The sequence below is a fragment of the Nothobranchius furzeri genome, chromosome 5 (genome assembly GCF_043380555.1).
Source record: "Nothobranchius furzeri strain GRZ-AD chromosome 5, NfurGRZ-RIMD1, whole genome shotgun sequence".
Classification (NCBI taxonomy): Eukaryota; Metazoa; Chordata; class Actinopteri; order Cyprinodontiformes; family Nothobranchiidae; genus Nothobranchius; species Nothobranchius furzeri.
In genome coordinates, this window is record NC_091745.1 from 13272337 (window position 1) to 13285449 (window position 13113).

Consider the following 13113-nt stretch of genomic DNA (forward strand, 5'->3'; position numbering starts at 1 on the left):
ATCATGTGAATTCCTGAGGTCAGATGGCCCAGGATATGCATGGGCATTGAGGCATCTGGGAAGGGATCTCAAAACTGGATTATAGATGGCAGACAGTTGGTGTTGTAAACCACCGCCTCTGTTCAAAGATGGTTGCTCACAGTAGAGCTGAGGAAAATAATCAAATAATCGATGCATCGGGATGCTGACATAAACGATTCAGCATTGTAGAGGAGTACGCCATAATCGATTATAGTGGAATGTAGTTTTGTTTTTTTAACGGCGGCACCAGCGCACCATCCAAATCTGTCAGAGTGAGCGTCCTCCACATTTACCTCCGCCTTAATGTGGTACTGCAGGGCTGAGCGCTAGAGTTGTCACCCGAGACCAAACCGGAACCGAATCAGCCCGACCGGTTCTGTTGGATTTGGGCCGTGAATTATGTTAATTGAGCGGGTTGTCATGCGGCGCGCTCCGCTCGCTCGATCAGCGACCGAGAGAGAGAGAGAGAGAGAGAGAGAGAGAGAGAGAGAGAGAGAGAGAGAGAGAGAGAGAGAGACTGTCTGCTCACACGAGAGGATCGGAGGACGCTCCTCCAAACCGGTGCTCCAAACACGCGTTATTATTTTCATAATTTAATTATTATTTCTCCTGGAAGCGCTCAGTCAGACTGCTTGTTGTAATGCAGGGAGATCCGGTCTTGGGGAGGGGGCGGGGTCAGTGACGGCGGCTGCCGCGTGATCGTCTGTCTCTTTTATTTAGGGACACGGAGAAGTTAAAAGGAGAGAGAAATAGAAGTTCTCGTTCCACTTTATTCTTTTGTTTCATGATGATAAACTGATGTTAAATTCAGCTTAAAGAGAAACTGGGAGGAAGCTTTGGTTCATTTTAGGTTACAGGAGACTTGTCTCCAATCTGCTCCTCCAGAAACAGCATGGACATTAGGGTTACAAAACTCAAACTGAACAATGTGGTGTATGCTGTACAGTGCAGCGAGGAATGCCCAGACCTCTACATCGGAGAAACCAAACAGCCACTTCACAAGCAACAGTGCTAACCACTGCGCCACCATACAGCCCATAATACTTTATTAATCCCAGAGGGAAATTGATTACCCGAGGGGCAATTGTTTCAGTACAGACAATTCCAAGATCAGACATATACACATACGTAGACACATGACAAGAATTGGTGACTGTGGTCATTTGCAACATGAGTCGCGCTACCGTTATAGATTGAGAGGGTTTATATGAGGATAGAGTCAAGGGAGGGGGAAAAGGCACTTCAGAGTTACCCCCGACAGAGAGGATAGCTTTGCTATGCAAAAAAACACCTCAGACAGATGTGCACACAGACTTCAGACGATACACAACATAAGTCTCCACTTGGTGGGGAGAAAGGGTTCTGGGACTCTCCTCACTTCAGAGTGAGCAGCCGCAAGCATCCCCGAGGGGCAGCAGCGCTCACCACCTCCGTTTGGACAGGGGAGGGAGATTATTGGGTTAGAGAGCACATTCACCCTAGATACGGTTCCACTGCCTTCACCAGTCACAGTCCCGCCCAAGCTGGGATAGGGAGAAAGATGCTGCTGTCCATGGCGACAGCAGCATTCCACATTTCTTCTGAGGGGAGTTTACACTTCAGCCTCAAGGGGCAGTCCACCAATTTAACAGTGGGCTCTGCTCTGTACCTGTGTATGGCAGGTTGGACCTCTTCATCTTCTGATTCTGTATCCGAGCTCATTTGCAGAAGGCAGATTTTCTTACCGGGTGGCGCATCATCATGTGTCTGTGAAGACTTTCTGGGTGATTCTTGTTGCAGCATTCCTTCAAGTGTGGTCCACACCTCTTCCCTGTCTGTCTTGGGCAGGCATTTTAAGTCTTTGAAACAAGGATCCAATACAGTAGCAATCTGGAGCCATGCATTGTTGAGCTGTTCTTGACGGGATGCTAGCTCCTCCTTGAACTTGGTCTTGAATCGCACCAAGTGTGAACAAGAACAGGTCAGCTTAACTTTCGGAAAACGTCAACAACTTAGTTTGCCTCAGCAACTGGCTGAATGATGAAAAAGCTCAGTAGATTTGAAAGGTGATGTGCAAACAAAAAGACGAGTTTCAGTGCAACATTTATAGTAGTTAGGCTTGCTTGAGCAACTACATTAGTGAATATAGGAAAAGGTCGAATATTGTTCTTTTAATTTAATTTAAAAGTTTTATTGAAAATATTTTTTTCAACACAAAAATGCAACAGATGACTCAAATTGTGTATGATAAAAATGTGGTAGGCCACAGTTGTGCTTTGACTACATTTATTGCTTTCTGTTCTATTGAATACTGTATTGTACATCCTGGTTAGTAGGAATGCCAAAAAGGGAGCAGTGGGACATTGCAAAGACAAATATTAGGGTGTGTAGTATGTTTCAGCTTGATTTAAACCACCATTATTTGGCTGTGTTAATAAACAAACATAATATGAAAATTGTGTATCTGTATCCTGGTATTTATCTTTTGGTATGCATTTCAGAAAAAAACTGGTTAGGATTCAGGTGTGATTTCAAATAGTGATTAATCCTGATTAATCCACTGAAAAATTCTGATTAAAAATTTTAATCATTTGACAGCCCTAATATATATATATATATATATATATATATATATATATATATATATATATATATATATATATATATATACACATATATATATTAGTATAATGTCAGTTGTTGTAGTCGTATTTACAATAATTTCATTTAGACCAAAATAATCTGCTTGTATGATGGATTTCTGGTCAGGGTCAATGCTTTAGAACAGGGATTCCCTAAGTGTGGTGCCGCTAGGGGATGCGCGAGGTGAAAAGTGTAATGGCTGCGGAGCTCAGAGAAGTCTGTCATATGTCACCATTAAGTGTAGCCAGAAACTCATTTGTGGGTGGGCCAAAGAAAAAGTAAGCGGGCCCAATAAATGTAATTGAAAACAAGTATATTTTGCGTGCGTGTGTGTGTCCTCCGCATGTGCCCTAGCTTCATAATAACAATGCGCCGAGCTTCAGCACTCTGGCCTGCGCATGCCGAAATGTTCCGTATTTGATCATTTTTAACGGTGTTGGAGGAATCTGAAGGTGGTGAGTCATTCTGGCAGATTGTAATTAACACCCTGTCTCATGCGGTTGTTCTGACATTGTAAACCTCACACACAGAACATTGTGGATGTAACTAAATAAATCAAGAAATGATTCCCATCTGAGCATTTTAGCATTATTATATTATTATATTAGCACCAGGCGCATTGCAAGCTTTTCAAAAGTGTGGGGGATGTTGTCTGTGCCTAAAATAATTTGATGTTATTCATCTTGTTAGTTTAATTTCCATAATAGCTGAGCAGGTGAGAATTTTAGACGCGTCACGCATGTCTCCGTTTTAAGCATGTTTAAACTGTTCAGAATACAAATCCAGGCTCTGTCTCGTTAGATTGGTGTAACTAAAGTTTGTACTGAATGAAACTTTACATTAAACCATGTTGAAAAGAAAAGGATCCGATTAAATCATTTCCCCCTCATTTACAGTCAGGAGTACAGCGCAGTGCGCGTGGCTCTGGGGTTAATCAGGTTTAGTTGTTTCTCTTTGCAACAATCTTCACAAGAAGGCAAAACAGTTAAATGGCAGGTTACAGATATTTCCATTTGACTGTTTATTTTGACGGATAAACTCAAGGATGTTGGTTGTTTTGAAAGAATTACCCCGACGCACACTGATGCGCACACAGATGAGCTGACATTTTAATCGTTACGCACATCGCGGAGGTAACTAAATCAATCAAGAAATTATTCCCATCAGAACATCAGAGCTTTATACTGGACACTGTGTTCAGCGCGGATCAGAGCGTCCACGACGGACAGTGGGCTGAAGATCTGTAGAGGGGTTCGCAGCGCAGTGCAGAACCACGGCGATGCGGTAAGATTTCCTCCCACTGAAGCGGTCTGGAAACCCGGTCTCTCTGAGGGACGTGTCACTTGGAAAAATGTTCTCTATGAAACTTTGGCTGAAAAGCACTTGTTCCCATCTCTAATATGGAGACGCATGACGCATCCAGTCTGAGGCAGAATCGCCTCTTCAGCTCAGCAATCACCTGTAGAGACATTTGATCACGCACAAAGTTTATGTGGAGCAGAAGCGGTCGGGCCACGGCAGGTGAAATGTTCCTAGCCTACATAAAGTGAAACTGTTTAATTGTAACATTAATGTTACTGGACACGCTGGTCTGGTTGGTTAGACCAGTGTTTGATGTGGAAAACATACACACACACAGATTCAATAAGCGCACGCTGCGCAAACTCCGGCGCGCCGTCAGACTGAAGGCAGAAATGAGCTCTGCCTCCTCCGTGATAAAAACTTTTAAGAGGTTTTATAACAACATTTTTCATTCCAGATCAAATTAAGATATTAGCTTCTATTTTGGGATGACGTATTAAAGTCGGTCCGCTCCAGCCAGTGACTCCGAACCTGACAACTCATGTTACTGCAGCATTTCTTATTCCTGTCCGCGTGGCAGCGGATCGCAGATTCAGCCACACCATAAAACAGCAATAAGTCGGTCTGAGGCAAAAGTGAACCTCATAGCTTTTCCATCTTTTCCCCTATAGACATTTGATTACGCACAAGTAGGTGACCAGTTCAGGTTTACGCAGAGCAGGAGGAAGGAGAAACGTTCCTATTAAAAAAAAAAAAAGAAGTTAAATTGCATTGTTGCTGTGCTACCTGGGCACTCTAAATATTTATTTAAAATTAAATCAAAGGAAATTGTAATGGTATCGAACGTTTATTAATTACTATTTAAAAAATGAAAGTGATGGGGAAAAAGGTTGATCATATTTTTTTAAATATGTTCATATTTTTTTAACCCTGTCTGTCGAGTGACTGTTTAGCTTGACATCTGATATATATATATATATACATATATATATATATAATTTTGTTAAAGTATTTAGTGGTGTAATTTAGTAAAAGTAATAAAATAAGAATAGGAAAGTGTGGGGTGCAATACCGGGGTTCTCCACAAGGTTGTCCGCTGGGGGTATTTTTCAGGATTTCATTCCCCGGTTTGGGTACCCACAGAAAGTACATCACGACCAGGGGCGGGAGTTCGAGAATGAACTGTTTAAGACACTTCAAAATCTGTCTGGGGTGGGTCATTCCCGCACGTCGCCTTATCACCCGCAAGGTAACCCCGCCGAGAGGTTCAACAGAACCATTTTACAAATGTTAAGAACTCTACCCGATGAAGGAAAGCGGTGGTGGAAGGATCATCTGGCTCATGTAGTGCATGCATATAATTGTACACGCCATGAAGCCACTGGATACTCGCCTTTTTTTTTATGTATGGACAAAATCCCCGCTTGCCGTTGGATTTGTTATTCGGACTACCAGAAGACAGAGAAACATATTCACCTAAGGGTTTTGCCGAGAAATGGGAAAAACATATGGCGGAAGCTTACCGTATCGCCGGTGAACACAGTAAGAAGTCCAGCGCAAGGGGGAAAATAGAGTATGACAGGAAAGTGAAGGGAGTCGTGTTGCAAACAGGTGATCGGGTCCTAGTGAGAAACCTCAGTGAACGTGGAGGGCCTGGCAAGTTGAGATCCTATTGGGAAAAGACTGTTTACATCGTGACAGGACAAATAGGCCAAAACCCAGTGTACACTGTCCAGCCTGAGAGCGGAGACAACAAGAGGACGCGTACTCTGCATCGTAATCTCCTGTTGTTAGTAAATGACCTACCGGTTGAGAGGTGTGACTCCATGGAAAAATCTAAGAGGAGTACAAACCCGCGAGCAAGGAGAGTACTCAGGAAGGGAGCTGTCCACACAAATGAACAAATGAGGGACAGTCAGGATGCAGAGAGTGACTCTGAGGAAGAACACTGTTCAGGGTACTGGTTGAGAATACCAAGGGGTGACCAACCACTGACACATCAGACAGGAGCAGGACAGGAGGACACACAGAGGTTGACGGATGAAACAGAAGTGCATTTAAAAGAGGAGGTGTCATTTGGAACCCGCTGCTCATTAGGAAAAGCAGGGGAGGATCTCACATTACCTCATGTACAGGAGGAGGAGTCACTTGTAGCCGGGAAAGATGGACTTACTATTGACCACGCAAAGGAGGAACTGGGAGACAATCTCATGTCTGACCAGGACCAACAGGTGAGACCCACAGAGGTCAGAAGGTCGACGCGAGATCGAAGACCACGTCAGGTGTTCACTTATGATTTCCTGGGTCAGCCATCACTGTACACAAAGGCAACCGTTAGTGTGACTGACAACAAGCCCCATCACTCACCTGTCATTACAAATACGTACCCAACTGTGACTTACCTTCCAGCCATGGGCATACCATACTTACCTAGTACTACTTACTTATCACCGATTATGGGTCCGAAAAACCCTTACCAAACTCAGGTATATACGCAGCCTTGGTTATTCGTTCAATAAAGGGTGACTGTGTTAAGGACCGCTAAAATCTGTAAATATGTGAGAAAGAACTGCAATTTTTAGTTATGGGAAGATTTCTTTTGTTTGCCGGAGAGAGTGTGACGCCCACAAAGTGTGGTCACATAATTTTGTTAAAGTATTTAGTGGTGTAATTTAGTGAAAGTAATAAAATAAGAATAGGAAAGTGTGGGGTGCAATACCGGGGTTCTCCACAAGGTGGCGGGGGGGATGCGAGACGGCTAGTGGAGCTCTGTGTCCCATACCGTTATTCGGGAGCAGCAGTTCACAGAAACCACTCCATTCTGATGTCTCTGTCTCTTTTTTTCATTTCAGGTTAGTAAAGTGCACCCAAGCATACAAATCCACCTATATGAGGTGCGCCATGAGTTTATAAATGTAGTGACGGTTGATAGCTTACGCTAAAGGTTCAGTTATAGAGTTAACTAGACGTACATAGCTGTTAACGTTTTGTGCCCATAGTCTAGCCTCACAGGCAAATAGCTCAACTGGTAAGGTTGTGAGCTATCCTAGCTTTAATGGGTTTAATAGAAATTTATATGTTCAACAAATGCTTAATCGATAGAAGGATGCTGAAGTAGGTTTAGTTATAATAATAGAAAAAGTGAAGTTTAATGTTGTTTCGGGTCAAAAGAGTGCTTCTTGTAGCAACGGCTAGGTCACACTGGTGAATATATATGAATGTTTGATTGTGCATTGTCTTGTAGCCAAGCCTAAATGTTTATGAGGTTGTGGAAACTGTAAGCAGGGGTGGACCTTTAAAGCGCCCGAGCGCCAATGGCGCTAAATTTTCTCGTCGGGCGGTAAATACTTGACGACTTACCGCCCGGGTGGCGCCCAAGCTTTATTTGTCATTTACACACCGGCTTTCACCTGCATCATGGCCCCGCCCTATAGGAAGCCACTGTTTTCGTTTCGCGCGCGTGAACCTGCGCGCCTCTAGCCACGTACTGCACTTGTACGATTCGTGCACGTACTGCTCAATTCTAGTTATAGTCACGTGAACTATAAGTTCACTATTAAAGACGAAGTGGAACCACGCTAGAAACACATAAGCACGCAGGAAGATCGCGCCTCCGCAGGGATGGGATTTCTTGATGAAATCTCCGGCAAAACGCTTTAAAACTGGTGAGGAGAAGCGAGACAGTTCGAAACGGTATGAAGCAGAGAAGCGTGTGCGTAGGAGGAATGATTCTTGGAGGTTTAAAGAAGACGGGAGGCGCGGAGAATGGCCGTATTTGAGTTGAGCAGCGGCTCGCCTGGAACACAGACGAGAGCAGACGGAAGCAGCAGGGGGAGTGGCTGAAAGCCGGCGTTTAACGCCGGGGACACACCGGCCGCGGAAGCGCCCGAAGCGAATCGCTCACGAAGTCCGGCCGCTGCTCGCCGCTCCTCAGTTCAGATCAGACGCGCCCCATTCGAGGCGCGCCTCGGCTCAGCTGTAGTTTTTCTTTTAATTACTTGGTGTCCTCCATTTCCTCAGCTCTTTTCCTCTGTGTGTGTGTGTGTGTGTGTGTGTGTGTGTGTGTGTGTGTGTGTGTGTGTGAGAGAGAGTGTGTGTGTGAGTGAGAGTGTGTGTGTGTGAGAGAGTGTGTGTGTGAACCAGTTGTTTCTGCCAGTTGAATCTCTTGGATTTCCCTGCATGTGTAGCTCGCGGGTGACGATGGATGAAGATATCCCGTTAGAGTTCATACTTGTTAAATTATTTATGTTAATTCTGGTGCCCGTTAGCAGCTGAAACACATCCTCACGTGCTTGTGGATATCATGTATTGTATATGAAGACATGACTGTAATAATAAGTAAAGGTTAGCAGCTGTAGGTTCAGTGTGCTCATAGGAAACGTGACAAAAGAAAACAAAACACATTCCTCTTTATGGCCTATATAGTTGTTATCATCAACATAACATGATTTACAGAACACATGTGACCAACTAACATTTCATGTTCTACCACCGGATGTTTGGATCAAAATGTGAACCAATCAGATCTTAGATCAGGTGAGAGCCAGGCGTTTCCCGTCATCCTCTAGGTTATGCAGCCGGTAGAGAGCAACTGCAGCGCCTTGCTCCAAAATCTGCGGCCGCCTTGATCTCACGAGGTTATCGTTGCCTACGTATGCATGACGTCAGAGCAAGTCGGTGTCAAGTCGGACACAAATCTAACCGGCATGCACCGCTCGCCGATCACCGGTGATCTAATCTGCGCAGAACTGGCTCATCTCGAACACAGCCAATGGCTTGAATACAGCAAAGCGGCGTTGGTGATGTACTGCGTTGTATGCCGGAAGTATGTGACGACAAAATCGAGTTTTGTTGAGGGAACAAACAAATTCAAACTTGAATACGTTATTATGTTTGTGAATGTGTACAAAATAAAGGTTTATTACATTTAAAACGATTCAGTTGTTATTTTGACTCATTTTGGCTGCTGACCAGCGGGGCCGGTAGATTCTTGGCAGGGCCGGTAAATAATCAGAGTTACCGGCCCGGCTGGCCGGTTGGTTTTGAAGTTAATGTCCACCCCTGTGTAAGGGAAAATTATTGAATACTGGTTTAGTGGAAATGAAGGGAAAGTGAATACATACACATGTAATGTAAAAGGGATTATATTATCCTGAGAAAAGATAATTAAAGATTCGGGAGCAGCAGTTCACAGAAACCACTCCATTCTGATGTCTCTGTCTCTCTTTTTCTTTTCTTTTTTTTTTGCATTTCAGGCACCCGGACGTTCCCTCAATAATTTATATTTAAGCTGTAAGTGGGGATTGTGCCGGCCCGATACCTGCAACACGTGCAGCTGTGTGTACTCCATGTTTGATAGATCACAAACCTGCTTGGCGTAAGTACTTTTTTTTTTTTTTTTGCTGAGCTTAAGTACGGTTTTAGTAAGGATTCTACGCAATGTTTGATAAATGAGACCCCTGCTGTATGCAGATTTTAGTGGTTCTAAGTACGAGCACCACTGGTCTACAGCAGCTACTAGATATCTGCTCTGACTATGAAGTAGAACACAACATTGTGTAATGCAGCTAAAAGTGTGGTTATGATTCGCCGGGCCGAGGAGGACGAGCAAATGAAGTTTCCAGAGTTTTCTCTGCCAGACTCTGTGATTAGTGTCACCAAGAATGTTAAACATCTTGGTCATATCATCACTGAGGACATGAGAGATGATGTCATGTACAGGCAGTGATGTATGTTATACGCTCAGAGAAATACACTCGCTCCTAAGTTAGGGTCTTGTTCTGATAAAGTAAAGATAACCTTGTTTAAGGCTTATTTACATATCTGAAAGGTGGCAGCCCTACCTGTGTCCATGCTGTCCAGGTCCAGGTGGTGAAGAACACACGATGAATCAGTCCCAGCTGATGGATGATCCTGAAGTGGTAGCAGGTTTTCTTTAGCCGTGTTTAGCTAACAGCTGCAGTAGAAACAATTAGGAGAGCTGATTAAGATGCTGCTTCAGAACAACGCAGGAGATTAAAGATCCAAAGCTTGGGTTCTGATCAGCTGAGGACAGATCCAGTCTGGAAAAGAGGACCTTTGGTCACCAGAGTTCACGGAGTAGAGCTAACCGCTTTTTCCTCCAGAGTCACACTCAGACTCGGGGCTTTTCCGTCGGAGAGTGTGAGCAGGATGGATCAGAGAGCGAGCAGCGATCCTGCATCATGACCAACTCAGATGAGCGAGTCTGATAGAGGGAACCTCTTCAATCTAATGAAAGCAGTAAAACGAGCGCGTTTCTCAGAGAGGCCAAAGGAACAGCAGCAGATCCAGAGGGCAGGAAGTCTAGAGAAAAGCTTTTTTGACCCACAACCTGATTCTGGAGCTCCGATTGTCACGAAGACCGCAGAATATCTTCTCTGGTTCTGGAAAGAACTCCACCAAGTTGTTGAGGAGGAGAAGAAAGTTCCACAGCCTGGTGAGAAGCTTTCTGCAGCAGCAGTTAGTCGCTTTAGCTGATCAACTCTCCCAGAGACTGAAGTGAAGACATTTTTACTGCAGAGCCTCAAATGTTCTCCTCACACACCAGAACAACAACAAGCTAGCTCAGCAAGCAGCTTCCGGTTTCTGCTTTTTCCGGTGGTCGGTGACCAGCGTAAAGGTGCACTACCGCCACCTGCTGGAGCAGAATAAAACACACCTGTGTGTTCAGAATGGGACTAATAAAACACACGTGTGTTATATTTTTATTATTTTAGGTGGTCTCTTCAAAAGCCGCGAAAAACAAGTAAAATACCTTTTTCTTTATGATGTTTTTTAATCTAAATCTGACCAGTTTTATTCTTTATGAACTTCAAACAAACTAAAAAAATCTTATTTATAGCTCAACAGGCACATGGAGGCGCGTCTTGTCGGGGGGGCGTGTTTGGACGGGGCTGCGTCTGCAGCCAGGTATTATTGGAATTCGCGCCCGAACACCGGAAGTAAACAACAAGTTGGGAGCAACATGGCGAGTCGCGGCACAGCATCACATTTTTGGAGTGACGAGGAAACCTCTGTTTTCATCGGTCTGGTGAAAAGTATGAACATTATGTCTTTGTTTGACGACCGAAAGTGCAGAGACAGCGAAATATACAAGAAGATAACCGAAAAGTTACGCGAAGCAGGGTTTGTAAGGACACCAGACCAAGTCAAGTACCGCTGGAAGATGCTGAAAAAGGCCTACTACAAGGCGAAGAAACAAAACAATACCAGCGGGTCCAACCCATTTTCTTTTCCTCAGTTTGATTTAATGGACGAGATTTTGGGCAATAGACCCATCAGTACAGCTGAGAAAAGTGGGGTAGATATCGGATTTGAGGACGTACAGGAGCAGTTATCCGACCAGCAAGGTAGGTTTGCTAGCCTTCTCCAAGCACAATAGTTACGTAACTTAGTCCAATTGTTATTATAAATAGGAATGTAACTAATTTGTACCACAAATGCTGCCTTAACATGCACTGTCCCAGATTAATAAGTATAGTAAACGTCACATAAATGTAAAGTCTGTCTGTTGCTGTTTTGCGGTTTCACGATGTGTAAAAAGATTTTATTATTATTTCATACGAATTGTATTTATGCTATTTTACAGACAGTGGTGGAACGCTTGACCTGACAGACGCAGCCACACCTACAGCAAGCGATGTAACAAGTGGAAGTGGCTCACATCTTGAAGGAGAGGATGATGAAGGAGAGGATGTTATGGATGAAAACACAGGTAAGTCACATGACTCTTTCTCAATCCAATACGTACATTCTGACACATGTCAGCTAAAGGTAAACAAACAACTTCTAGAATCCACAAGTTTATTAAGAATGCAATAAGTGATAATAGTCTAACACTAGCTTACCAAATACTTTCTAAGGCCTGTCATGTCTGCTCTAGGTGGGTCAAGTCGCAGGTCCAGGCACCGTGCTTCACTAACTCAACATCAACAGTTCTTGGAGAGAATGCAGCACAGGCAGAACCAATGGTTTGAGCAGCAAATGCAGTTGAGCTATGCAAGTGATCAAGCACTCATGTCTCAAATGATTGCTGAATCAACCCGTTCTATGGGTACTGTTGTTACCCAACTCCTCACAGGGTTAAGTGTATTATTCCAGCGGCCAATTCCTCAACCCATATTTAATAATTCTCAGTCCCAGCCAATTTTTCAGCCATACAACAACCATTTTGATTACAGGCAACCACCTGCTCCTCCACATCGAGTTCCCTATTCACATAACAATCAAACTGAACATGATCACAGCGATGACCAAGATCCTACACCATTCTTCCAACCGTAGTGTCCCACCTTATAATCCATTCATCTATTTGACAGACGGTTGTTTTTGTGCAGTTCGTAGGAAGTATGTTCTTGAAAAGTATTTTTGTAAAAAGTTTACACTTTGCACCTTTTTTACACCTTTTTTTTAATTATGTAAAAAACAAAAACATTTTCAGAAAGACTTTGTTCCACATATGTTCCACATGTTTACACGTCGAGCCTTGTCCTGCTATATTAGACAATAAATACATAAATGTGACAAGCAATGAAAGTGGTAATAAATAAAACAACGTTTCCATATTTTAGATGTATCTCCACATTTAAGGCATAGCTTCATGTATTTGTTGCTACATTTGCGTATCTCCACATGCATTTATTTATTACTACATTATTTACAGCTACATTTGGTCAAAATTGAGTTCCTATGTAGGTGTTTTGATGGCCTTGTGTTTAAAACACCCCTATTTATTTAGTGCCAATGTCACTGTAAATGCAGAAATGTAGCTGAAATAAGTGTAGGGATAAATAAGTAAATGTGGAGATAAATGTATAAATGTAGCAATAAATAAATGTAGCAATTTGTAAGTGTGGAGATCAATTTGGAAATTCATATTCTTTATTTCAACTTTTATTAATTTAGATTTTTATGTATTTATTCTCCATTATGGCAGGATAGGTGCTCCACAGAGCATTACTTGAACCTCAGTTTTACCTCAGATGTAAAAAGCAAAACCACAATGTTATTTTTTATGTGCTTTATTGAATAACAAATGTTCTATTAAAGTTACTAGAAAACTTATATGTGCTGAAATTTTATTTGAAAATTACATATACCTTTTCTCTTTCAGAGGTGCAGAGCAACAAAGGAGAAGGCAGATAAACA

At 43.1% G+C, this 13113-nt stretch overlaps 2 protein-coding genes across 5 annotated transcripts in view; one reads left to right on the top strand and one right to left on the bottom strand.

Moving 5' to 3' along the window:
- LOC107372476 (gastrula zinc finger protein XlCGF57.1-like) overlaps positions 1-10547 on the bottom strand; it is a 37460-nt gene extending 26913 nt beyond the window's left edge. Inside the window, exons 1-2 of one of the 4 annotated variants that reach the window (XM_054737890.2) lie at positions 10298-10547; positions 9789-9901 (exon numbers count right to left, since the gene is read on the bottom strand). In XM_054737890.2, coding sequence (XP_054593865.2) covers positions 9789-9798 — 10 coding nt within the window. In that variant the 5' untranslated portion in view covers positions 9799-9901; positions 10298-10547. Of the gene's footprint in view, positions 1-9788 lie in introns of all 4 variants that reach the window. The other 3 variants (XM_054737889.2, XM_054737886.2, XM_054737887.2) reach the window with 3 other exon arrangements.
- A 359-nt stretch (positions 10548-10906) lies between these two features.
- LOC107372477 (zinc finger and SCAN domain-containing protein 20) lies at positions 10907-13029 on the top strand. The gene is made up of 3 exons (XM_015940715.3): positions 10907-11315; positions 11555-11680; positions 11849-13029. The coding sequence occupies exons 1-3, from the start codon at positions 10931-10933 to the stop codon at positions 12247-12249; spliced, it is 912 nt and encodes a 303-aa protein (XP_015796201.3). The 5' UTR covers positions 10907-10930; the 3' UTR covers positions 12250-13029.
- Positions 13030-13113: the final 84 nt, after the last annotated feature.

Excerpts from the sequence above, each read along its gene's own strand:
- LOC107372477 (XM_015940715.3), top strand. The coding sequence starts at position 10,931 with ATGGCGAGTCGCGGCACAGCATCACATTTTTGGAGTGACGAGGAAACC. Across the intron at positions 11,316-11,554 it reads GCAGTTATCCGACCAGCAAG|ACAGTGGTGGAACGCTTGAC; the intron begins GTAGGTTTGCTA and ends GCTATTTTACAG. Across the intron at positions 11,681-11,848 it reads TGTTATGGATGAAAACACAG|GTGGGTCAAGTCGCAGGTCC; the intron begins GTAAGTCACATG and ends TGTCTGCTCTAG.